We start from the raw sequence: 27,306 nt of genomic DNA on the forward strand, positions 1-27,306 counted from the left end.
TAAATGTTGAATATCCTGATACTCCCTCCAGAAACTTTTTGTCTCCTTAGCTTCTTCATTTAAAATGAAACAATCACAGTCATATGTAAGTTGTGAAAATATCATTTGATAACTTTGGGTAGCTCTCTCCCTCTCACATTTCTTTAAGCAAAATACAGTGTGTAACAAAAGTATATACTGTATTTAAACGCTAAATTATACCAATCCAAATTCATAAAACTAATGCAGAGAAAACTAATAAATTAATAAGTTTTATATGCTTCAGTTTTTTGAATTTAAACTAATAATTTTTTTTCAAGTTTTACTAACTGAAAATGGTAAATTAATGCTATTCAACTTTTTTTGTAGGTTCATGTCAAAATGTTATATCAAAACATTCAAATTAACACTCCAAAACCTTTAAATGTCCAGTAGTAATTCATAAACATTGTTCTACGCTTGCACAGGTTCAAATCTAACTGGTTTTTAAACCTGATGAAGACCGAAAGTATGGTCAAAAACGTTTGTTTATTATTAAATTGATTACTACTGGATGTTTAAAGGTTTTGGAGTGTTAATTTATATGTTTTCCAGTAATCACGTAAGAAGAGTTTAATCAAAACATTCTTTGAATAATCTTAGGGATTATAATTACAAATGCAATCTATGCAGTCACTGAGTGACAATTCATAAATGTCTTCAGAGTTCAAAAATCAACTTACAATTTATCACACATATGATAACAATACATAAAAAAAAAATAAATCTATACTGCATAAAAACTAATGACGAGACGACTAATCAAAATCAAAAATCAGAAAAATTGAACATTTTTCAGGGATTGGAATCAAGCAAATCTCATCATGATTCTGATTCTTAAAAATGATTCTTCCACATTTTATAAGAAAATTAATTATTTGTTTCAATCAAATATTAAAAATTTTCAAAATTACAATATTAACAATTAAGTATTAGTTTATTGGAAACTTTCTTGCTGACAAAGAAGAGCTTATGCAAAGCCCCATATAACAGGTGATGTCCATTATGGTAGACTTTTCTTTCATGTAGTCAGAGCAATGAGAGATTACACTTGGTGTGCCCATTTTAGAATTGATAGGGTGACTTTAGAGTTGCCATCTGGTGGGCATTGAACCAGCTTGATTGGAAATATATATTCTATATCTGTATATATATTAAAAGCAAAATCACTGCCAACCAAAACTACTGTAACACTTTACAAAGAAATGTTATAAATAGAGAAGATTCTCAATTCTGACTTCCTGGATGAAATATAACCAAATCAATCAAGACCAAAAACAAGTATTTTATCCACACTTTCCAAAATATTATGCTTCAATTGATATGATTTCGATTAATTAATTAATTTTGATTTTAGTTTTAGTTTCAGTTTTGGTGTAAAGGGCAGAGTTTTAATTATTATTTTCAATTTTAATTAACTGGCTACCTAGTATTAATAAATTTTTGTTATTTAATTTAATTTAAGCATATTTAAACAAAATCTAAAATTGCTAAAATAATCAACATGTAGAAAATATCATATAATGTTATTTTGAAATCAAACTGTGGTACTTGATTCTATGCTGTAAAATAATAATATGAGATATGTGTAATAAATTCAACATTTTTGGTAACTTGCTGATGAATAATACTGTCAAAATGAAGTATTTGATAAGATTTATATTTTTTATGAAATATAAATGTCAAAATTATTAATTTAAGATACAAATTATTGTGCAGTGCAAAAAATTGTAGTAATAGACTGTATGACAGGATTCCTGCTTACATGACTGACCAAAAACTGCTAAAATCATTAATAATTCAATAAAGTCAAAATATATTTAAATTGTTATAGTTTTTCTGCACATAGGTCATGAGGTTTAGTTTAAGACCTGATTTGATTTATGGGAAATATGTGAACTAAGTGACTTTGTTTGCTTTTAAATATATAGATATTGTGAAGAACATTAACACTTATAACATAGCGTTAGAAGCAAAAAATGTTAAAATTTATAATATCATATTGGATGCATCTAAATTTCAGAAAATATGACAGGACAATGTATTTGAAGGCTTATTCTAATTGGAAAGGAAAAGGAAACAAAACAATTTTAATAAGAAACAAAGAAGCTTTGAAACTTTTACCAATAATTTATATCTGATTTATATAATGTAAATTAGTGAATTTTGTTTCATTATTTTGTGTTTTATCATTTGTTGAATGAAAATTATTATTACAGTATATAAATTACTATTTTTATACATGTAAAATGCAATATATTGTAATCATAAGTTCAAACACAATGTATATTATTAGTAACATTACATAATCTATTGTATTTAGTATTTAAATTTATTGTATTAGATTTTGATAATAAGTACAGAAAAGGAGACAAACACAATCTTACATAATTTAGAGATTAACATAATGCATATGATTATTTAAATATGAGATAGAAGAATTAAAATGAAGGAAAGTTATGCTAATGTGATATTTAAATTTTCCTACATTTAAAAATTTCTGAACAGAAAATATATTTTAATTAAACAAATATTTTTATGTTTTTAGGCAACATTGAATGGAAGAGATAGTGTTAAGAAAGTTCTTCAGACATTTCGAGAAAGAGGGGGGACATTTGAACAAATAGCTAATAATTATTATGGAATGTTGATTGAAAATTTTGACTGTGATAAAACAATATACACAGCTGTAGAAGTTACATCTGGAAACAAGTGAGTTACTTTAAAAATATAATAATTTATTTACAGATTCTGTTATTAATAGTGTTTCACTTTTCTAATTTCATTTCTTAATCCTTTTGCTTATATCTTTGTAAACTTTATTTCAGTATTAGAATACATATATACATACATAAATATAACAGCAAAAGAAGGGGTTATAAAATAGAAAATTTATATTTGCATGCAATATTTGGTTGAATGTGATGATGATATATAAAGAGAGAAACATTTTCTATGCAACTAAATATTTTTGACATTATTGCCTAGCTGCATGAATTGTATTACTGAATATTTATAGTTAGTTGTTGAAATAAATAAATAATGCATAAATAGCATTTTTGTTAAATTGAAAATAATGCAATTTATATTAACTATGCAATTTGATTTTAAATGAAAAAGAAAATTATCAAAGCAGACATGGAGAAGTATTCTAAAATATAACTGTGTTTGTACCTGCAAAGATGATAAAGTTTAATTTTAAAATATTTACAACAGTAAATAGTAAGAGTAATTATAGACACAAAAGTATTTCATTTTCTTGTTTTTATTTTATTTTTTAGTTCATAAATAAAATACTAAATGATAAGCATGTTTATTTGAATAAAATAATTAGAATAAAGGTATGAATTGATAAAATAAGTTGAGGTGAAGAAGAGTCTCAGAAGGACAAAATTATGAAGACACTTTTTTATATTTTTTGGAGTGTTTCTTCTAACCTAGTGAAGTTTTAATTGTATATTTGCCCTAGATATTTATCAGTCTTATATTTTTACATTGTGCTACCACCAGAAGGATGATTTTAACTAGTTTCACATATTTAGATGGAGAAGAGCCTCAAAATAAAGATCAACATCACTATATGCCTTTGTTGTGAAGCACAGTCTTGATACTTGCTATGAAAGAAAAACAAATTATGAGCTATGAAAGAAAAACAAATTATGAAGATATTCTTTTATACATTATATACAATAGAATCTTCATAGTTGAAGGCACTACCATCCTTCAGCCAAAGTACATGTATTCAACTAGAATGCATAAAAATTACATATTTGGGTAGTTCAAATCAAGTATGTGATTGGACACCATACAGTGAAATTGCAAGTACACCAAAAGGTCTAACATCTTTCAATTTATTATGTTGTGAAATGATATGGTTGCCAGATATTTCCAAATATGATTATGATATATATTGTGTTATAATACATGATGCCCTGTACAGTACAGGGCATCATGTATTTTAAACACAATATATTATTATTGTTATCATTAATATTATGTTGATATTTTAATGTAATATAATGGATGTATCATTATATATTCCTTATACTTCAAGTTTTTAATAGTTTAAGATTCTCTCATTCCCAATCAACTTAAAGTATCAAGACTGTGCTATATATATAGTTTTGGGGAAAACCTAGTGAATTTTCAAAGATATGAATATAGCCTAGTGAAATAATATCAATCAGTAAATCTTGGTTCTTACATAAAACTATCTAAAGATGTTTAATACAATATTTACTACCAATATGTGTCTATTGAGCACTTGAAATCTGGGTTAGTGGAATTGAGAAATTAAATTTTAAGTTCATTTAAAGGATTTCTTATGAGAAACAGATTCCAGTGAATTTGACTGAATCTCTGCTGTTTTTTAGTTCTAGTGTCTCTGTTCAAAAGTCTCTATAGCCACAAAGTCAAAAAATGGATAGTTTTTGAGTTATTGGGCATTAGAAAAAATAGTGTAATTCACAAGTGTGTTGTGAAGCCTTAAATCATTTTTGTTTCAAAATATAACATATTTTCAGATGTTATTGATGCTTGGCCACATCATTTGGTTTTTGTTGTAGAGAAATCATTCATTCATGTGAGTTTGATTCTCATGCCATTTGGATTCATATCACACTAGTAGCTACAGCACATTCCTCCATTTGGCATATGGTACCTTTCTTGCAAAAGCATTGCTATGTAAAGCAACATTCAAAAAAGAACTCTGTTGGCCAAATCATTTTATATTTTGAAACAAAAAGATTTAGGGCTTTACAACATGTGTATGAATTACACTGTTTTTTCATGTTGAATGCTTGATAATTCAAAAACTGTCTATTTTTTTGCACAAAGTCACAGGACCACTGTAACTACAAAATATCAAAAATTCAATCAAATCTACCAGGATTCCATTCCTATAAGGTTTGTGCATGGTCCTTTTTAAAAACTGAAGGAATATAAAACATTATTTCAATTTAACAATCACATTATGTAGGATGCCCCTTAAATTATATGAAGGTTGTGTTTTAACTAAGTCATGAGTATTTTAAATTTTATGTAATACAAATGAAATTTTGTCTTTAAATGGTGAGTATGATAGGTGTATTCTGCTTGCATAAATGAAGAAAAATGAATAGTTGGAAATGAAAATCTTATTTGAACAGATGAAAAGAGACTATTACTAGACTTAATTTTGCTTTATTTAAACATTTGTGTGTTTAAAAATTTTAATTTATAAGTAGAAATCTTTTAACAAATTATCAATAAGAGCTAAGGAAGTTTTTGTGTTGACTAATCAGTGACCTCATGAATCTTTCCTGAATATGCTTGAAGTCCTGTGATAGAGAAAAATGCATTTTTCTATAATTAAGATAGAAATTTCATTGAAAAAATAAGAAGTGTTTATAGATTTTTTTTATAGTTTACAACACACTTTTACAGTTCTAGCGTTACATGTAAAAAATTGATGATCATTACTTTTACCTTGTACTAATATTTCTCAAATCATCATAAATTTCTCTGAGATTTTGTAATTACAATATTTATTCAATGTGTGGGACCAGTTTTATATAGGACACCATGTATTACAGTGTGTAAAGTATTGTAATCTTCATATTGGAAAAAGGGATGAATGAGATAAAATAAAATTAAACAAAGAAACTCTTTGAAAATTTTATTCACAAAAGTTAGTGATGTCAAAAATATCTGATGATTATAGAGAAAATCTTCTTTACAATATCAAAACTATTAAACAATTTTAATGCATCTATAGTACTTAATGAAAAAAATATAGGAACATCTGGTTAATTTTTCAACCCCAACAAAAAAACCTTGGACAACATGTTATTTTAATCAAAAATATCAAACAAATATTTTGTACACTTATAATTATTTTATATTAGTAAACTTTTATTATAACTGAAGATTTTACATTAAAAAATTTTAAAATGTTGATAATACATAAAAAAGTTATGAGCAGTTGAAAAAAGTATCTGTGACAAAAAAAATCTCAGATAGTGCGATTTATGACAAATAATACCTCAGATAAGTATATTAAATGACCTGTTCCTAAATGTGTAAATTAGCTGATTGTGATATTTGCATATTTTTTTTTGTGTTAATATTGTTGAGGTGTATTTGTTTAATGAAAATGGCACCTGGTAAGGCTGTAAGTGTTGATGTACATGAAGTAATTATCATCTTCCATAGAGAAGATAAATCCTTGAAAAAAATTACAAAGGAATTAAAAATTGGTAATTCCACAGTATGGGGTATTGTTTCAAAATATCAGGAAACTGGTAAAATTCATCTGGAAAAATTAACTGGAAAGCCAGCAACTATAACAAAGACTGATCACAAGCACCTTTGTGAAATAATCTTAAAAAATTGAGGGACATCACTCTGTACATTAGTAAATGAATGGAATAAAGTTACAAAAGAAACATGTTGTATCCAGCTGCACAAATTTGGCTACAACTTCTATCAGGTAAGAAAATATTATTATTTTTACAATTGTGACATGTGATTTATTTTCTTAGACAAAGGCAAACCACTTCTCACAAAAACACAAATAAAAAACTGATTGAAGTGGACCAAAGAGCACCAATGCTGGACACAACAGTGGAAGCAGGTTATTTTTAGTGATGAGGCAAAGTTTGAAGTCTGCATCAAAGGCAATAGAGTAGAAGTCATTAGAAAGCAAGAGAAGGCATTCCATTGTAACTGTCTATAGCATATTGTAAAATTCCTAGCAAGTGTTATGGCAAGGGGTTGCATGTCAGTCAAAGGTGTGTGAAAATTGCATTTCATCGAGGGATTTGTAAATGCAGCAAAATACTAACAAATCCTTGAGGAAAACTTATTATCATCATTAGAAAAATAATGTCAAGAACATTTTATTTTCCAGCAGTATGGTGCAAGTTGCATATTGCTAAAACCACCAAGACTTGGCTGGCCCAACATTAAAATGGCCATTAAGCAAGCAATCTTGACCTTTCATCTACAGAAAACATGAGCAAAATTTAAAAAGCATTGAGAACAAGTTCTCAAGGAAGTGTGGATGGTTTAAAACAAAAAATCAAGTAAATATGGGATGAAATTACTCCAAATGAATGCCTTGCTCTTGATGATACATTGAATTGAAACATATACAGTAGAGCGTCGTTTATCCGAATCAATTGGGGACTGAGGTTGTTCAGATAACTTATTTTTCAGATAACCAATTATGTACGAAAAAATATATTAACCTATCCCATGTTGAAATTTTTCTCCGTTGCATGTCGCTTTGTGTTGAATTTTCATCGATGTTAAGCCTAACATAAACTTTTTAAAATAATAATGAAAAATATAAAAACCAAAAAAAATATACTTTAGAAGTTGATCTAGTATCAAAAACATTTGATTCAGCATGACACAGTCCTCAGAAAAACACCACACAAAAGTGCCAGTGCTGCTGGCTAAAATACACACACCAACAAAAAAATATTGGAGTAGTCCAAGATATAGCCAAAGATTGCAGTGCCACAGCACTAGCGAAAATTTAAATTTGCTGACTGGAATGCTTTAGGTTAACCAACGTTTCGGATAACCGGCTTTTGGATAAACAATGCTCTATTGTATGTTGAAACACTTAGTTATTTTACTTTTGATTTGTATCAAAATATTAATGTACTGTCAGAGGTATTATTTGTCAGAAATGGCACTGTCTAAGTTTGTTTTTGTCACATGTTTTTTTCAACTGCCCATAACTTTTTTTATATATTATCAATATAAACATTTTTTATGTAAAATCTTAAGTTATAATAACAGTTTACTAATATAAAATAACTTTAAGTGTACAAAATGTTTGATATTATTAAAGGATAAGCTAGAGATTGATTAAGTAGATTTTTTTTTTTTTTGTCAGGGTTGTATTGTGTAAGGAAATTGAAATTTTTGCTGTTAGACACTCAATGATTTACATTAAGTTACATAGATACAGTAGATATTATTGTACTATTATCAATACATAAAGTAATCTTTTACAGAAATTTTACTGATTCAAATGTAATTAATAAGAATATTATAAGATTTTATTTATAATATAAATTAATATTTTATTAGACTATTTTATCATATTGTGGAAAATGATAGAACTGGAACTAAAATTCTTCAAGAAATGAATCGACAGCAGCTGCCAGGTGAAATTACATTCATGCCTTTAAATCGCTTAATGTATAAAGATGTTCAATATCCTAATACAAATGTACGTATTTTAATTGTTTTTTTATTTTGATACATTAAATATTCTGTTCGATGAATAGAATTTAAAAAAGAATTTTTAAAATTATGATTAACCTGCTATCACATGTAGTAACAGTGAATTCCCATCCACTAGTTTTTTCATGGAATTTTTTTTCACCAAATTGACTTTCTTAGCTGTGCTTTCATGTTATCTTCATACTACATTTTACATGTTATTCATCTAACTGTGTAAACATTTTTTCCACTTACCATAGATCTCAAACGTGCTGTGGAAAATTGCTGCTTTAGTCATGCAATTGCAAACAATTTTTCTTTACTTTCACACAATCACATGCATAAGATGATTTTCTGCTCTTGTGTCACTTTTGGTGACCTGACATCATGGAGGTCTTACATGATTGCTGCAAGAAGTGGTTATGATGTCATGGATGTTTGGTAGCTATGTGCCATCTGCAAGTTGTACGGTACAAACTTGAATGCTTATCTAGCCTATGAGATAGCCTTGGGTGCTCTGACTTTCAATAATTTAAATGTTTTTGCAGCTTTGTTTCATGCCTTAAAAATACAGAAAAATCAATTTCTAGTCCTTCTCAGAAACACTTCAGCCTTCCTGTCATTTATTTCCTACTGAAGTTGTTTTCATAATAATCTATGCTATCACAAAGTTTGAAAGGCTGTGAGAACTTGGTTAAGGACACTGTTCTGTAAACAAACCAATAGTCATAAACTAAACAATACAGGTATATCTCGAGTTACATTATTCTCGATTATATGTCATTTGTCAAAAAAGTATATGGAAAAATAAAAATCAAGTTTAAGTCATTTTATTTGACTTTACATCCGTCCACCACAAATATTGAAGTCTTAATATCACTAGAAAAGCATTAGAAGCACATAAAATCATATTAAAATATGTACATTTACAGTAAATGTTAATATAATCATCATAAATCCTAGAGAATGAAACATGAAAACATCTGTGTTTCTGTGTTGTCGTCTTATTTAGCAGTCTTTAAGTGCTTATTATTGGCATTTTCCACGGTAGTTCCAATATCTACCATTTGGCGTCGTCGTCAACACCACTCGATATTGGTAAATTTAACATAAATCTTTTTCTACTATTGCAAAATAATTTTAATAATTGTATTTGTTATTTACCCTTACAAAATCATCTTATTTTATAATGTCTTAGAGAAACCACATTCACAAATAAAGAATCCACGATGTACTGTAAACATCACCAAATTGTAAACATGTACATTTACAAGTATGTACTGTACGTACATGTATTCATAAATTTAGATTACTTTTTTTTGTACTATATTAAAAACTAAAATTTATTTGTTTGTAAGCTTAAAATAGATTCTTATTAACCATATATTATTAAAAATGCATTTATAAATAAAATACAGAACTGGGAATGGTTATTTGTAGTTTAGCCTAGTGATAAGTAAATTCGACTTACGTTGTTTTTCGATGTAAGTCGCCTCTCCTGGAACCAATTATCAACGTAAGGTGAAGTATATCTGTATATGACGTTAAAATTTGGCACTTGTAGGGAAGACACATTGTAAGATTTTTCAGGATTATGAAATTCAAGGGATAGCAATTTCAGTATAGTTGTGTGTGAAAATCAGCTTGTAATTGCCCTTTTAAACGTGTATGTTAAAAGTAAATGCATGTGATTTCAGGTTATATAATTATACATGTATGTTTGATATATAGTATATTATTTTGACAGAAATCATTATAACGATATATGTCATTAATAAGAAAGTTATTAAAAACTTATTATTGTGTTTTTCAAAGTAACTTCTGTTAAGAGAATTATTTATATTTATATGATAGATAATATACATACTGAGTATAATAAAATGTATATTGTATTTTACCATACTCTGTATGTCATTGTCTTGTATATTGTCATGTTTGTATATACTTTATCATTTATTTTGCTCATTTCTTCTTCTTAGATTTTGGTGATAACTTTTAAATTTTTGAAATGTAGTTAAATCCCTCAATAGCAATATTTAGTGGAAGAAGAAAAAAATTTTATTGTAGAGAAATTTATTGTTGTAATAAATTTTAAAAAAAAATATCTTCTTCCTTATATGATAATATTATCTATTTATTAAAGCTAAGAGCAAGTTTTAGAAAAATCCTAATTTTTAAAAGTAGTTTGGGAATAATATTGCCAAAAATATTTGAATGAATGGAATCACTGAATTCTATGAAACAGACTAACATACTCAGTATGTTAAAATATAAAAGCTAATATATTATTGTGGTGATTATTTAATAATCTGTGTTTTTTTTTTTTTTTGTAGGATGCAATTCCAATGATAAGTAAATTAACTTTTGATAGTAGATTTGAAAGAGCAATGAAATATATATTTGGAAAAACATTAATATGTCGCAACCTGGAAGTTGCTACACAGATTGCACGAACTTCTAATTTGGATTGCATTACGTTGGATGGTAAAGCTTTTCTTTATAATGTCTTTTAAACATTTAAAAATGTTAATGTAATAATAGATTATATTGTTGAATTAACTTTTATAACAGCAATAATATATTAATTAATTTTATTTTTATTATTAAATAATTAAATTTACTTTCAACTCACAATTAAACAGTGATATTTTAAATTTGGTAGATGATTAAACAGAATTAATATTGTACATACTAAACTTTTCATAATCAAGCATAATCTGTTTTCAGTATTTTAATGTTTTCATGGATGAAGGCTATTTTTCAGTTTATAAATTACACTGAAATTGAAAATTATATTTTTTTTTTCAAAATATTTTTTATTGAGCAATATATCAATATCATCACTATTCAAAAATGTTTGTCAGTATTACATAAAATTTCTGATATTGACAATATCTGATACTTTTACTGAATGGAATTTAAAAAATATGTAATAGTAAGACTGAATTAATTATTCAGAAATTAGTACAAAAGTTTTTTAGCTCTGGATCTTTAAAAGCTGCATATTTTAATTAAGCCAGATAATTGTGATTCTACCATATGTGGTGAGTGGCTGAGCTGGATAAGAAAAAACTGGATGACTTGTGAATTGAAGGTAAGGCATTTCCTGTACAGTTAGACACATCAGTGCATCTCATATCACTGCTTTGCTTTGATAGTGGCATAATTTTAAAAAATGTTAATTTTACAAGGGGAATTCACTCCCCTTGTAAAATTAAACTTTTGTACTTCTTGACTAAAGTGCACTCCAGCTCCCTTTAGTTAAGACTTATGTAAGAGCATTAATAAGAGAGTTACATAATAAAATCTGTCTTACACCTAACACTTGTCATAAGAAGTTTGGTTTCTCAAAAACTTCTCATTTCCAGATATATGTTTATATGCCTTTTTTCCCTTTGTTTTCCTATGAGGAATCATCCCATGAAGTTTGTCCCACTATTTCAGAATCATCTTCTATACATATATATTTTCCTTTTTTTTTTTTTTCTTTCTTTAGGTGATCAAGTTTCACATAAAGGTGCTTTAACAGGAGGCTATTTTGATACTCGACGATCTCGTTTGGATTTACACAAAGTTCATATGCAGTTAATGAAAGAAATTACAGATCAAGAAAGGCAGTTGAATCAACATAGAGAAACATTAAGTTATATCCTTTTTTAAGTTTGAATGTGATATTAAATTTTTATTTAGTTAAGGTTTGCTAGTATAATTGTTTAAAGTGAGTGTGTCAAATTCTTCATTTATTATGAAATATGAAAAGATTATTTATGTCACTAGGGATGTAGCCACACAGAGCAGCATGGTAGCATTTCCCACACTAATGCTCTTCCATCCCTCACTCTTTGCTGACCCCGCTGCCACCCCAATCAAGTTTAATTTTAAACATTGTAATCGAATGTTAGAAGCACTTGACCAGTGGATGAAACAGAAAAACAGATGCTGCATAATCAAAAAGCTGCATAGGCTATATGAAGTAAAAAAAAGAGTAAAATTTAATACTTGTTCTTGTTCAGCCTTTTTTTAGCATTGTCATATATATTATTGCTTTGCATATGACATGCAAGCATCTAGTAGATTGATATGGCAGCTCTTTGCACACTGGTGTGGTGCTATGATTGTGGGCTATTACATTTTTGCAGTAGCCTATCTTCCTATGCTAAGTTTTGCAAGCTATCAACTATGTGCAAACTTAGAGATTTCTAGCTATAAACCTTTTCACATGATAAATAATTTTTAATCATCACAAAAATACAACACTATTTTTTTCTTACACATTTCATTCTGAATCAATATACATCTCTTAGAACATTTAAAGTTAGTATTGCCTAATAGTCGTCCAAATTCTTCTGCTTTTTCCATTAGTATTGGTCCATTTAGTGGTAAGTTGGAACTTATGCATTGGTTAAACCACTTAATTACAGTGTCTTCAATATTGGCTTTTTCACATAACTTAATTTTTTTCACTTGTCCCTTGACATCTTGAAAACTTTTCAAAATTTTCTCTCTGTTTTTTATTATTGTGCACACTGTAGAATTTGCTAAACCAAAGTCTCTGCATACATCTGCCTTTTTTCTTCCACTTTCAACTGCTTTAATTATTTCTACTTTGCAGTCTAACGTTAACGCTTTCCTTTTTAAGCTAGCCATTTTATGTGATTTGATGCTAAACTACAACACGAGTATGAGAGCTATGCAGACTAACCCACTGTCACGTCGTTTAAATGGGTGGTGCATTTCACCCCACCAAATCAGGTAGTGACAGTACCACCCACAATCGTTCTAGGAAGTGGACTCTGACCCTAGGACTGAACACGTAGTATTTTCTTTGATAAATAAAATTTATAATCTAATTTTGTAAATTTAAGAGTGCTTCAAATATGACGTTAAAACAGGGTTTTATGTCATTACAAGTGGGTTTGTTAACATTATCTAGTATAGTAAAATTGTGGGACCGATAAAAATTTGATGTTATATTAGGGTTGTCGTTACATCCGATGTCGTTATAATCGGGTTAAACTGTATTGCATTCCTCAATGGCTGAATGAATGCAAATCATTATCAAGACATGCTAGAAAGTTATCTTTTGCCTTGGGCTGATGTAATTGCTGGAAATCATTGGTTTTTCCAACAAGATCCAGGCAGCTAAATTAACTTATGGGTGGTTTTTAATGGAGTCCCAGTTATTGATTGGCCAGTTTATTCCCCAAATTTGGAAAACCTCTAAGGAATTTTAGCTAGAGCTGTATATGCTAATGAGTGCGAATATAACAGTGTAGATGAGTTAAACATACAGTTAATATCCATTGGAAAAAATAACTACAATAGTCATTCAAAAACTTATACAGTCAATGTCAAATTGTATCTATAAGGTTATAATGAAAAAGGGGAAGAGTATTAGTTATTAGTTGATTATTATATAAGATTTGTAACAATACTTTTCACTGTTCTAGTGATTTTGTATTAAGCCTTTATATTTTTGGGACAGTGAGAAATGTAATTTTGATTTAAATTAATTTATTGTTAAGTTATTAATTGATATAATTACACGATTTTTTAGTATGTTTATTTGTAAGTTGTAACTTCCTCAAAATTAAATTAGTTTTTGTCTTTTTGAACACTATATAGTGTAAACATGCGAACACTTGGCAATCTTCACCTTAAGTTTAATTTATTTTACATTGAATAAAACTGAATAGTTTTGTTATATGATAATTAATTTAGCTTTTATTTGCATAACAAGTTGTGCCTTTATATTTATGAGATACACCTTAGAACTGGAAAATAATGATTCTGAAAATGAAGAACCCAAAGAATTTCTCTACAGATTTCCTTAGTAAAAGTTTGGTAATGATAATCGAAAATTGTAGCGAGTGATCCAGATTTTGAAAGGAGTGCAAAAGTAAGATGAGGCATTTTGAATGCAATCTTTTGCTACCGACATTTGCTTAAGGAAAGGAAAAAAAGCAACAAATGACACTAGATGACTTTGTTGCAAAAAACAAGAATTTCAAAAATGCCAGGACCTTCATCACAAAAATGATCTTTATATTTCTGTTTGATATGTTTATGTGTTGTTTAACATATATTATTATGCAAGTTAATATAAAAATAATTTAAAGTAAAATCTGTTTATTTTTGGTCATGTGTTCCCCTTTCTCTATTTAGTCTATGTTAAAATGATCTTGTTTAGCACTGTTTCATTTAGCACTTCATTGTCTAGGAACATATCCCTTATTTGATATTATTATTATTTATTTATTCCTTTTGGGTTAATTACACTTGGAAAAGGTTACATATGATACAATATATTTTAATTATGTAAATTAAAAAATATTTAATACACAAATACTGATAAATATCATGAGTTTTTCTATTTAATGTTATAATCTGTTGTAACTTTTTGATTAATGCATGTTATATCTTAGTATTTATTTATTTGGAATAAAAAATTTAATAATAATAAAATAGAGATTTTGATATGTGAAAACGTTTATTTTTAACAGAAATTTGTTAAATATAAGTAATTATAACAAGATGTGGTAGTTACAATTTTACTTTTATACAGTATATGTACAGTTATAGCAATGAGTGTATTATATTTTTATTGTATTCTTCATATAACTTTAACTTTATTGATTACCTACTGAAAGCCAAATCAATCAAGTAGTCAGTGATATGCAGAAAGCAGAAACAAAAAACAGCAAAAATAAGTAAGTAGTTTTCTCATGAATAATTTAAATTATTTCTAAAATTTTACTTTGTTTTTCTAACAATGCATTGATTAAAAAGTATGCAAAAATATTTTACTTATTTTTATCATATGACTTGATTTTTAGATAAGATGCATTAACTCATAACTTCTGTTCAAATTTTAATGATATAAAAACAAAAACAGACAAGATAATTTAAATATTAATAGAATATTATAATTAAAATTATCAATTGTTTCTAGATATCAAAACTAACTAATTGGTTAACTTTATGACTTACGATGATTTACTTTTAATAATTTGAATAAATAATCAATAAACTAATAACTTAATAAATGGTGTGAAATTAGTGACTATAAATACAACCAATGAAATATGACATGATTAAAAACAAAAAAGAACAACAAAAATAGTATCTGTTTCATCACAATCAAAACAGATGACAGGACAAAGTACTACATAGGCAGAAAACATTGCACATACAAGACTAGTGTCTCTAAGTATAAAGATGATCTCAAATGAGAGAAATAATCTACATCTCTAGTAGAACAGATTTTTATGATAAAGAAAACTGCTTCTCAATGTAAAGACTACAAGGTTCTGATAAATACAAGATATTTGCCACTTATACCTACTAAAGAGCCAAATCATTGCCACTGCCAAACTTATGTTCATTAATAGAAGAAGAAAAGGAAACAAACTAGATCCTAGGGTATGACTTATTTTTTCCCTACAGTTATGGACCTCCCCTGAAAACACCATGTTAAGCTTCTTCCCAAGTTATGGTTTAGGGCATATCATAGGCAGGACAGATGTTTCATGTTGTGTTTTAACACTTTTAGATGATTAAATAGTATGCACAGGTAGTTTAGATGTTTTTTTTATTTTATGTTGTTTTATTACTTTACAAATTCAAACATTTTAAAAAAAATAAAAAATAGATAATGTTGGCCAGTTACATTAAAAATATTATTCATCTCAAAAATGTAAATACTTTTTGAGATTAGTTAGTCCAAATAAATGACTACTTTAACCTTTTCAAGTTTCTTTTTTACATTAGAATTTATTTTCTGTTGTTAATATAATAAAAACAATAAAGGTTTACAACAGTTGCAAACAATATTTATAAATTGATAAATCATTTGAAACTTTAATTTTTGTTTTTTGAATGCTTTGAAATTATCTTCATGTTTTTCAACCAAGGTTATTAATTTTTTTCAGTCTGCAAAAACTAGTGATTGTTGTGCTTTTCATTTCTTCATCTTACTTTTATAAAAACTTTTATATATAAATGTTGCTTTTTTTTAATCAGTACTAGAAATGTTTTTAATTCATAATTTGCTGAAACTCTTATATTTTTAATATATTTCAGAGACGTGTTTGATAAATTAAAGGCTGACATAAGATTAATGAAGGAAGAGTTGACAGCACTGGAAAGATCTCGTCAACCAAAAGTAATTTGCTCTTATTTTGATTTTTTATTATAATTTATGCAACTGTTTGTTTTTTATTATATTTTGCCGTATACTGTATAATATAATTGCAAAAAGTAAATAAATAGATAAAATTAACTAAGTATATTCAGGAGATAAATATAAGATATTTTTTTTTTATTTTAAAAAGGAAGAGTACACAGAATATAAGTCATATTTAAAAAATTTTGCAGAGTGATTATTATATCTAGGAATCTTGAATATTTGTTCTTTAAAGTATTTGTCTCAGTATGAACTATATGAAGGAAAATGGAAACACTGAAAATTTTTTTGTCTTAATCTTTTTTAACACTCAAAATAATTAATGAAATATANAAAAGTGAAATATAGGGACATACATGTCTATATATATATATATATAGATAATATTTTATAGTTGCCTTCAAATGGAATTGTTATTAACCTAAGAGACATTCTAACAAATTAAACACAGACAATTAAGAAATCTCTGTATACATGATATTAAAGATAATTCCTACATACTTTTGATAATGTGAATAAATCAAGATAATTTTATAACAAGCATGGAAAAAACAATATAATTGTATACTGTTTTGTAAAATATAATTGTAACAATTATATTAATTGGAATTTTTTCCATATAAGCTGCTTAATATTTACCAAAGAATGTTGCTACATTGAAAAGGTCACTTTTAATCATAATAAGTTTGTTAATTTGGCAGCTACAGGATTGAATGGTGCTGGATTATCAAAAGTACCAGATTAACTTTGAATATATCTGATGCTTTTGTATTTATGCAATCTGAATGTTGTAGATATTCCTTATATTTTTGTACCAGCATATGCTGCTGTTTGCTTCTGATTTCATGACTCATGCTCTTTAATCAGTCTGAAAACAATACAGTACATGACTAGACTGTGTTAAGATTGATTTAAAAACTTGCAAAAAATGTTAATGAACACATTATTGTTCAGGGCTTTTAGAACACCACATATCCAAACAAATATCCATTTCAATAATATGAGATTGCCAGATCATCATCAGACAATTCCAGATTAATGAACATCTGTCATATATTCAGTTCCAGGAAATAGTGATTTGTTATGTAAGATATGTAATAACAGTCTCAGTCAAATTTATTGGAATTGGATATATATTTCTAGACTTTTGAGTTAATTGTAATTAAAATTCTTTAGAATATTTAATATAGTTTTTAAATATGAAGGCCTTGTCATAAAACTATGATTGATTATTAAACTTAATAAATTAGCTTGATTGTCACCATTTTTATATTAGGATTCATATATTTAATTAGCCAAAATATAGTCTATGCTATTTGGTTTAAAGTTAGGCAATTAAATTGCCATCTTAAATTGGTGACTTAATTGTCTAACTTTAGTCCAAGTTATGTAGCATTTGTTCATTTAATTAGCTAAAATGTAACCTAACAATAATAATAGAATAATTAAACCAAATTTATTATTGTTATTCAAGCTTTGTTTCTTACATAAATAAAGTTTACTTTAACAATAGCATTTGAATGCATTTTGTAATTCATTACAAAATGCATTCAAGTAAACATTAAATTGTTTTATTTCCTGAAGATTTCAGCTTAAAAATGTTTTAATAGTTTTATTTTTCATAAATTTAAAACTATAAACATAAAAAAATTCTTCAAAAACATTTATTTTATATAAACAGATTTACTTATTGCAAAAAAATTTTTTAATAAATTTTTTGTTCTATTCAACATAGAAAATTTTTATAACTATCTTATACAGTGGTGCCTCGTATAACGTACGCCTCGAATAACGGACGCTGCGAACAACGGACTTTCTGTTTGGCCGTTACGTGACTCGAGCAACGGACTGGCTTCGAACAACGGACTTTCCGTTCGGCAGTTACGTGAGGCGAACAATGGTCTTTCTGCGAACAAGAGCAAATGATGTTTCCACTCTTTTGCCATTGCCAATGACAATCTGCTATTTTTATAATATATTAGTATTATTAAAATATATTATTAGTATATCTGAAGTATAGAGCTCCCGTTGAGATTCGGCTTGCTCCCTTGTTTATTACGTACATCACCTCAGTGCAGGGTATTTACATTTATTCAAGTGTTGTGCAAATCATGGCTTCTAAAAAAACAGAAAGGTGATTTCAATTGAAACAAAGCAAGAAATCATCAGAAGGAGTGAAAGTTGACAAAAACTTCCTTGTCAAATGGGGAGAGGTTCAGGAGTTTACCAACACTCATTATCCAAACAGAGCTGAGGCCAACAGGATCAATGATCTCTACAATGACACCCTTGCCCGTCATTTCCGACAGGTGTTGAAGAAGAGAGAGAAACAGACCACCTTGGACATGTTTTTCAAGAAGCCAGCTGCCAAAAAACAAAGGATGGAACAAGAGGAGATGACCCTGCAAGCTCTGGTAGCCTCTCCTGAATCTGACTCCGATTAAAAACAATAAAAAGAGACCTTCTGCGATGTGTAAAAAGTCTGTATCTGTATGAATGTGTAAAGAAAGTGTTCCTCCACCTCCTCCTCACAACATCTGACTACCCGGCATAATTGGTGACTACTCCATTTTCATTTTTTTTTATAATACAGTACGGTTATTTTATGCTGCGGAACGAATTATATGTTTTAACATGTATTTCTATGGGAAAATGCGTTTCGTATAACGAACTTTTCACTTAACGGACATGCACCTGGAACGGATTAAGTACATTATACGTGGCACCACTGTATTTAAAAGCATGCTCTTGCATAAGTAATTTCCATTATACTCATATTATTATAAATAGTGTATTTGTGTGTAGAGTTGTTTTGTTTAAATATCTAAAACATTGATATATTTATATTAATAAAGTATTATAAACTTAGAGTAGAAAGCAAGTACTGTAAAGAATATGAAAATTTATAGAGCATAAATTTAATAGTTTTATAGTTAGTTTATTAATTAAAATAAACCTTTAAAAGACTATTTCCACTTACAGTGTTATGATTTTATCACATTTGAATAGCTTATACATGTCATTGCTAAAATGCTTATACAAATGTTGTAACACACTGTAAGATCTGAAGAACAGTATTAAATAAACAAAAAATGGGTTTGACAATTGCCGAAGCCTAAACTTAGCCATATTACCTCAAACAAACTTCTGTTAGCATCCATATTTCATTTTGTTCTCATTTTAGAAATGTCATAAAGTATATTTTTATTCATTGTAGGTAAGAGAAAATAGCAAACACTCTTGTCTGGAAATGATTGAAAAAAAAACCAAATAAAAAAGTATTTATTAATAAATATCTATGAAAACAACTATTTACAAATTAATGAGTATGAACTAGGTAACTAGAATTGTATTGTATTTTTTTTTTTAACACTAAATTAAGTTATTTTTAGTAATTCACACAAAAACCCAACTTATAGTTCAGAGATTTTATAATTAGTCTAAATCAAAATCAAATCAAAACTAGTATTTACAAAATTGTCCCAACAATTAATATTAATTTATTTAAGTTCCTTAAGTCTTCACAAAAACCTCACAAGAATAATTCAAAATCAAATCGTTTACCAAAACTCTTAGAATCTATACTGCCTAACCATCACATTGGTAATGCTAACTTATTAGACCTCACTCTATCTTGCACTAAGTAGTTTCATCTCACTTGATCCATTGTCTCTTTTAAACTCCTTGACAGGTGAGATCTCTTGCCACTCTATTCGATTTACATACTTATACATTAACATGTTTTACTTGATTCCTAGCATCTTTCCCAACAGAATAAATTCCAATCTTTATATTTTAATTTTCAAACAGCAATAACACAGTTTAGTGATTATTCTTTAACTTATTGTTAAGATCACTGAACTGGAGATACCCTTTTGGGATTGATGACAGAGGTGTTTCATGAATGACAGTCACTTGGGTGAATAGCTGCAATTTGAATTTTGAATTTAGCAAGTGGGGAGTGGGGTAGTTTTCATCCTTAACATAAAATAAGCACTTCCAAACAAAAATAATAAAGAAGTAAAACTTCACAAACATAAAATAATTCTCAGACTCAACTCCTTATAGTGTTCATTATTACTTTTAAGAGCATAAATATTTAAGAAACATAATGCCATTTATTTCAGAAATATTTATTTAATCTGTAAATTATAAGTAATTTAGAAATTAATGTAGAGAATGTTGAGAGAAAGATTTTGGATTAAATAGCATAATTAGTTACATGCTAATCTGATTTTGTACAGAATAAAAAAACTTTGAATTCTTTTCAATCTAGAATTCGATCAAGAAACTTTTGTTTCTTGATTGAAACTAGATGTTTCAAATTTTAAAAATGATTTTAATTTAATTTATAATTTATATNAAGTATATTTCTGTTGTGTTTGTAAATTAAATAAGTATATACTATAAGATTAAATATATAAATTATAAAAATTAATTTGATGCTTGCAGGCACTACAAGAAATCTCTGTTGAAGATAGGAGAAGAAAATTAGATAATAGTAGTGCTGAATTATCTGCTATAAGCAATCGTATTGAAGATGTGAATCAAAATATAAAAGGTTGATGAAATTTATTTTTTCATTTTTTGTTACTACAGAAGGATACCCTAGGAATTTCTTTTATGATTGATTAATTGTTAAAATTAAGTTGTCTAAGATGGAAGTGAAAACTGTCAATTAAAAGATTCAAATCACCAATCTTTGGAAATACGACCAAGACTCTGAAATTGTATTGAATTAATTTGACATACCAGATAGAAAGCTGTAAGTCCATGGTTCTCAATTCATGGTCCGTGGAACATGGGTGCTTCGTGAAGCCACTTCAAGTGTTTCGCGAAAAAATCAAACATACAAACATATAATTAAAAATTGTTGCAAAAGAGAAATTGATACAATGTAAAATAAGTTTTATATGGGAATGTAATCAGCAAACACCAATGACGTCAAATAATAGACCAAGTGCACTCTTGATTTCAAAAAGGTTTGCCACCTCTGCTTTAAATCTGATGTATTGTAAGTGTTCCTCAGAAAAAAATGTCAAAGTTTAGTGTTCCCTGACAAAAAGATTGAGAACCATGGCTGTAAGTAATGTATATGCTTAGAAAATTCAGTACTATGATTTAGCTAAATTCAAAACTACGGTAGAGTCCCGCTAGTCCGAACGTTCACCTAATCCAAACATTCTTCAGTCAGTGGAGAAGAAATTCTTTAGCTTGCAAAATATGTGCTTTTTTTTCCGGTTGAATTTAAATGGTATTAAAGGTACAAAAATATTTAGAATTTCACAACAAAAAAAAATTCTATTTTATTGTAGTACTGTATTAATACTGTAAAAATTAATAAATCAGTGTTTTACATGGCCTGTTAATATGGCCTATATATGTGGTATTCAAAACAACAAAAATAATTACCAACACGGTTTCAAGAAAGTAATGGTCTATTAAACAGCAGATCTATACTGTACTTACACACAAAAACAGAAACAAAAGTCATTGATGGTGTTGGATCTATATAAACCAGACCTGTTTTACTGCTTGCTTCTGCATTATTTCATTATTCAGCTAATCTGAACAGGGCTCGGTACCAATTAGTTCAGATTAGCGGGACTCTACTGTAATTTAATATTAGAGATTATGAAAATCTCATAAGCATTTAAAATATAGAAAAAAGATCTCGATGTAGGAAATGGAATTTGATCTTTCAATAAACTTAATAGTTACTGTTATTGTTATCATTTAAAAATTATGTTGGATTAGTTCAGCTGAGAGAGTTTTAGCTAATTCTCAAGGATTAATGGTTCAAATCTATTATTTGGCTGCTTCCTTCTCCATCTTTTATATTTAAGAAATGATAATTATAGCTTTAAAATAAATATGTTTGCAAAAATTATAAATGTATATGGCATTAATACTTATTTTATTTTTAAATTATTTTTCAAATTAAAAACATTCATAGAACATATGATGGCAAGAAATTCTAAATTGTGGGTTTTATTTTGATGTTTGATACATTAGTATCTGTTATAATATAGTGTGAAAAGATTAACAAATTGCATTTACAGCTAAATAACAAATTTGATTTCTGTTCTTGTGAATTGTAGGATCTTTATGATAAATAATGATTCAATATTTACATAATTGGAGAGTTAAATAATGAATATAATAATTTTTAAAATAGGAAAGAAGTTTGGCAAGTCTTGATTCCAGTCTTAAATCAATGGAATCAACTGAACAGTCCCTTCGCAATGAATTACAACAAGAATTATTGACACAACTATCTGTTGCTGATCAGCAAGAGGTTGATAGATTAAATGATGATATTAGAAGACTTACACAAGAAAATAAAGAAGCATTTAGTGAAAGAATGAGAGTAAGATAACTTTGTAGTTTATAAATTCTAACTAAAAAAATGTTTATTTTTAATTTTTAACCTAAAATTATACTTATATTTCCAGGAAATGTGTGTTCTGTATTAAAGTTAAAATTTCATATATTATGTTTTAGAATCAATTATCCAGATGAATAGTATTACTTAAAGACATATTAATCAATAAATATTCTCTGAAAAACTAAAATCTAACATATTAAAATTCTTATTAGCTTGTGAAATAATTTTCTGAACAAATGTTAAACAATTAATATTTATGATGGAGTTAAAGATGGAAGAACATAATACACTAAGGTACAGAATTTTTAGTTTTTTATAATGCATAAAGCTATAGTTTAAACAGAAAATTGGGAAAAAATTAATTCTCACAAATAATTTTATTAACAGAATAAAAACTGGCAAAAAGCATTATTGCATAATAGCTTAAAATTTTTGTTTGTCACTATGAAAGAAAAAGTTCTAAGCATATACAAATGGTCTTTGACTTAAAATAATGATTTTAAAAATTTTATTCTCGTATTGCTTATTTGGACAGTTGTTGTTGATTTTTGAGTAGTTATGATTGTAACTAATGAGAAATAATCTTTCTCATAATAACTATATTGTAATGACAGTTGGATAACCAGTGATTGAGTTTGGAGTAACTTAGAAGTTTTAATAGACTATGATATATTAGACCCTGTTGTGGACTTGGCTGAATTCATGATGAGCATGTAAAAAGGCTCTCGTAATGTCTGCAGGATAAAATCATTATAATATATACACTACTCGTCAAAAGTTAAGCATGGATCACAAAAAGCTCTTTCGTGTGAATGGCTATTGCTGCCATCTGTTTTTGAAATTTCTTATTGAAGGAATGATTTGATGCTGTCAAGGTTACATTAATGCTAGAGATCACATTCCATATTGACTTCAACATTTGTATTCAAACGTCTTTTTTTGTATTCCCATTTATTGTTACTGGCATTCATCTTTTATTTTTTCTGTTAACATTCACTCATTTTTTCCCAAATGTATGCAATGTATATCTAAAGTATGTGTGTAAAACCCTATGAAAGTTTTATAAATTTAAGTGGTTTTGAAATTGTTGTTTTTGTAATTTGTGCTTAACTTTGATGGCCAGTGTATATTTTTTAATTTTAAGTATTAAGACCTATAAGTTTACTATATTTGAAATCTAAAATAGATATAATAGAGAAATACAAGTAAAATATTTTTTACTAGAGGCTTTGCTCCTACTTACCACATAGGCAATGTTCCACATATTCAAGAATTCTTGATGTTGCCATTTCTTTTCTTGTTTCCTTTTTTTTCTATGAAGCTTAAAATTGTCATAATACTTTTTTCCAGGTATTTTATTTGTATAGAGTAGCTATGAAATAGCATTATGTCTTTTTTTCATACTGAATAATAATCAGGAAATTATTATATTGATAACAAGATTGATAACTTATAAATTGCAAATTTATGACAATGACTAGAATATTCCATAATGAAGTTATATTTTTGTTTTAGTATAATTCAAATATCTTATTACACATTACTGCAGCTTGATAATTATCATTGAAATCTTTGTGTTTGGAAAGCTACAGGATTATAAACATTTTTTTCTGTTTTTTTGCTGTTATCTTTTTGACATTATTAACTATTTTTAATCATTTTAAATATAGNTAATATTTTAATTATGAGTGATTGTTTGTTTTGTGAGCAATAAAATAATTTTCAAATATTTTTAACGATACAATAGCAACAATTATTATTTAAAAAAAAAAAAATTTTGTTAGGCTTAACATCGATGAAAATTCAATGCGAAGTAGGTTAACAGCAATATACTAATATACTAATTACATGGGATATGCTAATATACTATACTAATAATGTATTTTATCATTCTTTTTGGTTAACCGATTTTTTCAGTTATCCAACCAACCCAATTCCCCAATTGAGTCGGATAATCGATGCTCTACTGTATACAGATTTGTAATAAATTTTATGTTTAGTATATAAGTTTTAATCAAAATTACTAGCTTTCATTTAGCACACAAAACATTATTTTAAATGACTTAGACATTTTAAACAAATAAGTTAGACATTTTTCCTACAAATATAATTTTTATGAGAAAAATATTGAATTTTTTATAGAAAATCAGTGCATGTTTGAAGTGTTAAAGATGAAATTCTAGTTTTGAATATGATGATGATGATAAATATTTTAACACACACTATAAAACAAAATTAAAATGTGAAAAATATTTCACTTTTTATTGTTATTATATGTTATTTATTTTGATAATAGAATTAGAACAGAAAATTGAAGGAATGAATTGTGAGCAAAAAGAACTACAACGAGAATTAGAACATTGGAAAAGTCAAGAGAGAGATTATCAAGAGCGAATAAATGAAGATGCTAAAGATTTAGAAAAAATGACAAGCAAGCAGTCCTTGCTTTTGAAAAAGGTATTCTTTAATTTTTTTATAAATTGAATGATATTCTATCCACTCACTCATTACTCAATGGAACTCTTATCATAAATTACTGAACTCCCATTTATACATTTCTCAGTTGTATGTATGTATATTGTAGAATGGAGAAAATACCATGCAGAAAATATTTAACATATAATTGCAAAAAAATATATGTTAAATATTTTCTGTATGGTATTTTCTCTATTTTAAAACATTTCAGTTATAAATGCAGAATTGTATAAATGAAAAATCTATATATCACTTTTTGAAACCCTACAGCACTTTTTTCTCACTTACGTGACATTCATTTTGAAATGGAAAAATTTAAAGTAATTATTTAAAAAAATGACAAAGCATATTACATATTTGTCATGTTTTGTAGTGTGAACCAATTTCATTAAGCAAATAAAAATCACTCTCTGTTTCTCATTTGTTTTCTCTGTTTGCTGTCAGTGTGAGCTAACCTTTAGAATGACTCTTCATTCTTTCATGTGAAGGTCCAGCCTTCTTTCTTTTTTTTTCACTAGTTCTTACTTTTAGTTCTTTCTTTTTTCACTGATATCACATAGTGTACCAGTAAGTGACATCAGTGAAGAAAGAAAGAACTAAAACAAGCAATTTGTTTATATCTTGTCTTCAATGATGTAGCAAAAAGGGGTGTTGACTTTCATGCCAAATCCATATCTACACAGTTCTGATGACAAGATGCTTATTCATTTAAATAGTTATGTTCAAGATGTAAAAATATTTTCTAAACTACAGTTGGCTGTTTATAAGAGATTTAGTTAGCAACCAATTATCTACACCAAGATTACCCATTATTTTACAAAAGAAAGGATTAAATTTTGCAGAAAATTTATGGCAAGAGAATGATGACAAAACAATTATTGGTTTAAATAGCATCAGTTATTCTTAACGTAAGATAACCAGAGCTTAGATTGCCTCGAACACAATTATAATAAGAGATAAAACGTCAAATTGAATATAATATCCCATTGGATAATTCCTTAGGTAGGGTCATATACATTGGATATGTATGCACATAAAGGATTAACTTCATCATGCTGTTCAAATAATTATACATGTAGTAAATTGATATGTAATTTAATAAAAACCTTTCAAATTCAGTTGTAAAGAGTTAATTTGTATTTCACAGTATTTTTATTTTATTTTTATGATTATATTTACTCTGAAAGCAATTCAAAAGTGATTATACTTCTACATTTTTCTCATTTCCCTTGAAAAACATTTAAAGTACACTCAAACCCCATTTATATCATGTCAAAAAAATTATTATTATATAATTATATCTACATACACTTAATGTCAGTGTAAATTACAAAAATGTATATTAATATAATTTTTAAATAACAAGTAATAAGTATGTGAGTATTACCATTGTAATTTTAAATATTAATTTTTGTATAAATTTGATAAATAATATTTAAAGGAAAAATTCATATTGCTATTTGTATTTAGATTATTAGGCTACTATGCAAAATTTCTAATATTATTAAGTAAAATACAGAAACATTTACTTAGTTGTGGAATTGTCTTATTGTATATCATTAGATATTGTTAATGTCATATGTAATTCACTGATAGTATTTAATCAGAATATTACTTGCAACAAATAATTATAATCTTTATTTAGAATTCCTATTTTATCTTAAATTTTTTAATTATCATGTCATCCTGAGAATTTACTTGAAAAATATTATCAATAACAAATGATTATACAGTGGTACCTCAGGATACGAACGCCCCAGCATACAAAATTTTCAGGAGATGACATGAAATTCGAACATATTTTTGCTCCACGATACAAACAAAAACTCATCATACGACGTTACATTAGTTCACAGCGCCATTTTTTATTCACTTCTGTACATTGGTCTCAGTCGGCGTGTTTGCTTCATCATGGAAGGATCTCGCTCGATAAAGGAAATCTTGAGGTATTATCAGAAAGTGACTGATTTTATTGAAAAGAAACATCCCGAAAAGGTTCACACTGGCCATATTGCTGCTC

At 27.3% G+C, this 27,306-nt stretch overlaps 2 protein-coding genes across 4 annotated transcripts in view; both read left to right on the forward strand.

Moving 5' to 3' along the window:
- The window catches only part of LOC111621758 (structural maintenance of chromosomes protein 3-like), an 89,687-nt gene that overhangs the window by 59,320 nt on the left and 3,061 nt on the right, over positions 1-27,306 (forward strand). For all 3 annotated transcript variants that reach the window (XM_023363994.1, XM_023363995.1, XM_023363996.1), the window contains 7 exons: positions 2,567-2,730; positions 8,104-8,245; positions 10,572-10,722; positions 11,735-11,884; positions 14,879-14,948; positions 16,321-16,402; positions 22,602-22,793. In XM_023363994.1, coding sequence (XP_023219762.1) covers positions 2,567-2,730; positions 8,104-8,245; positions 10,572-10,722; positions 11,735-11,884; positions 14,879-14,948; positions 16,321-16,402; positions 22,602-22,793 — 951 coding nt within the window. The remainder of the gene's footprint in view (positions 1-2,566; positions 2,731-8,103; positions 8,246-10,571; positions 10,723-11,734; positions 11,885-14,878; positions 14,949-16,320; positions 16,403-22,601; positions 22,794-27,306) is intronic.
- The window catches only part of LOC111621759 (structural maintenance of chromosomes protein 3-like), a 25,322-nt gene continuing 18,856 nt past the window's right edge, over positions 20,841-27,306 (forward strand). The window contains exons 1-2 of the mRNA XM_023363998.1: positions 20,841-20,984; positions 25,108-25,268. Coding sequence (XP_023219766.1) covers positions 25,131-25,268 — 138 coding nt within the window. The 5' untranslated portion in view covers positions 20,841-20,984; positions 25,108-25,130. The remainder of the gene's footprint in view (positions 20,985-25,107; positions 25,269-27,306) is intronic.

The sequence above is a fragment of the Centruroides sculpturatus genome, unplaced genomic scaffold (assembly GCF_000671375.1).
Source record: "Centruroides sculpturatus isolate CEXI.00-Female unplaced genomic scaffold, Cexi_2.0 scaffold21, whole genome shotgun sequence".
NCBI classification, from domain to species: domain Eukaryota; kingdom Metazoa; phylum Arthropoda; class Arachnida; order Scorpiones; family Buthidae; genus Centruroides; species Centruroides sculpturatus.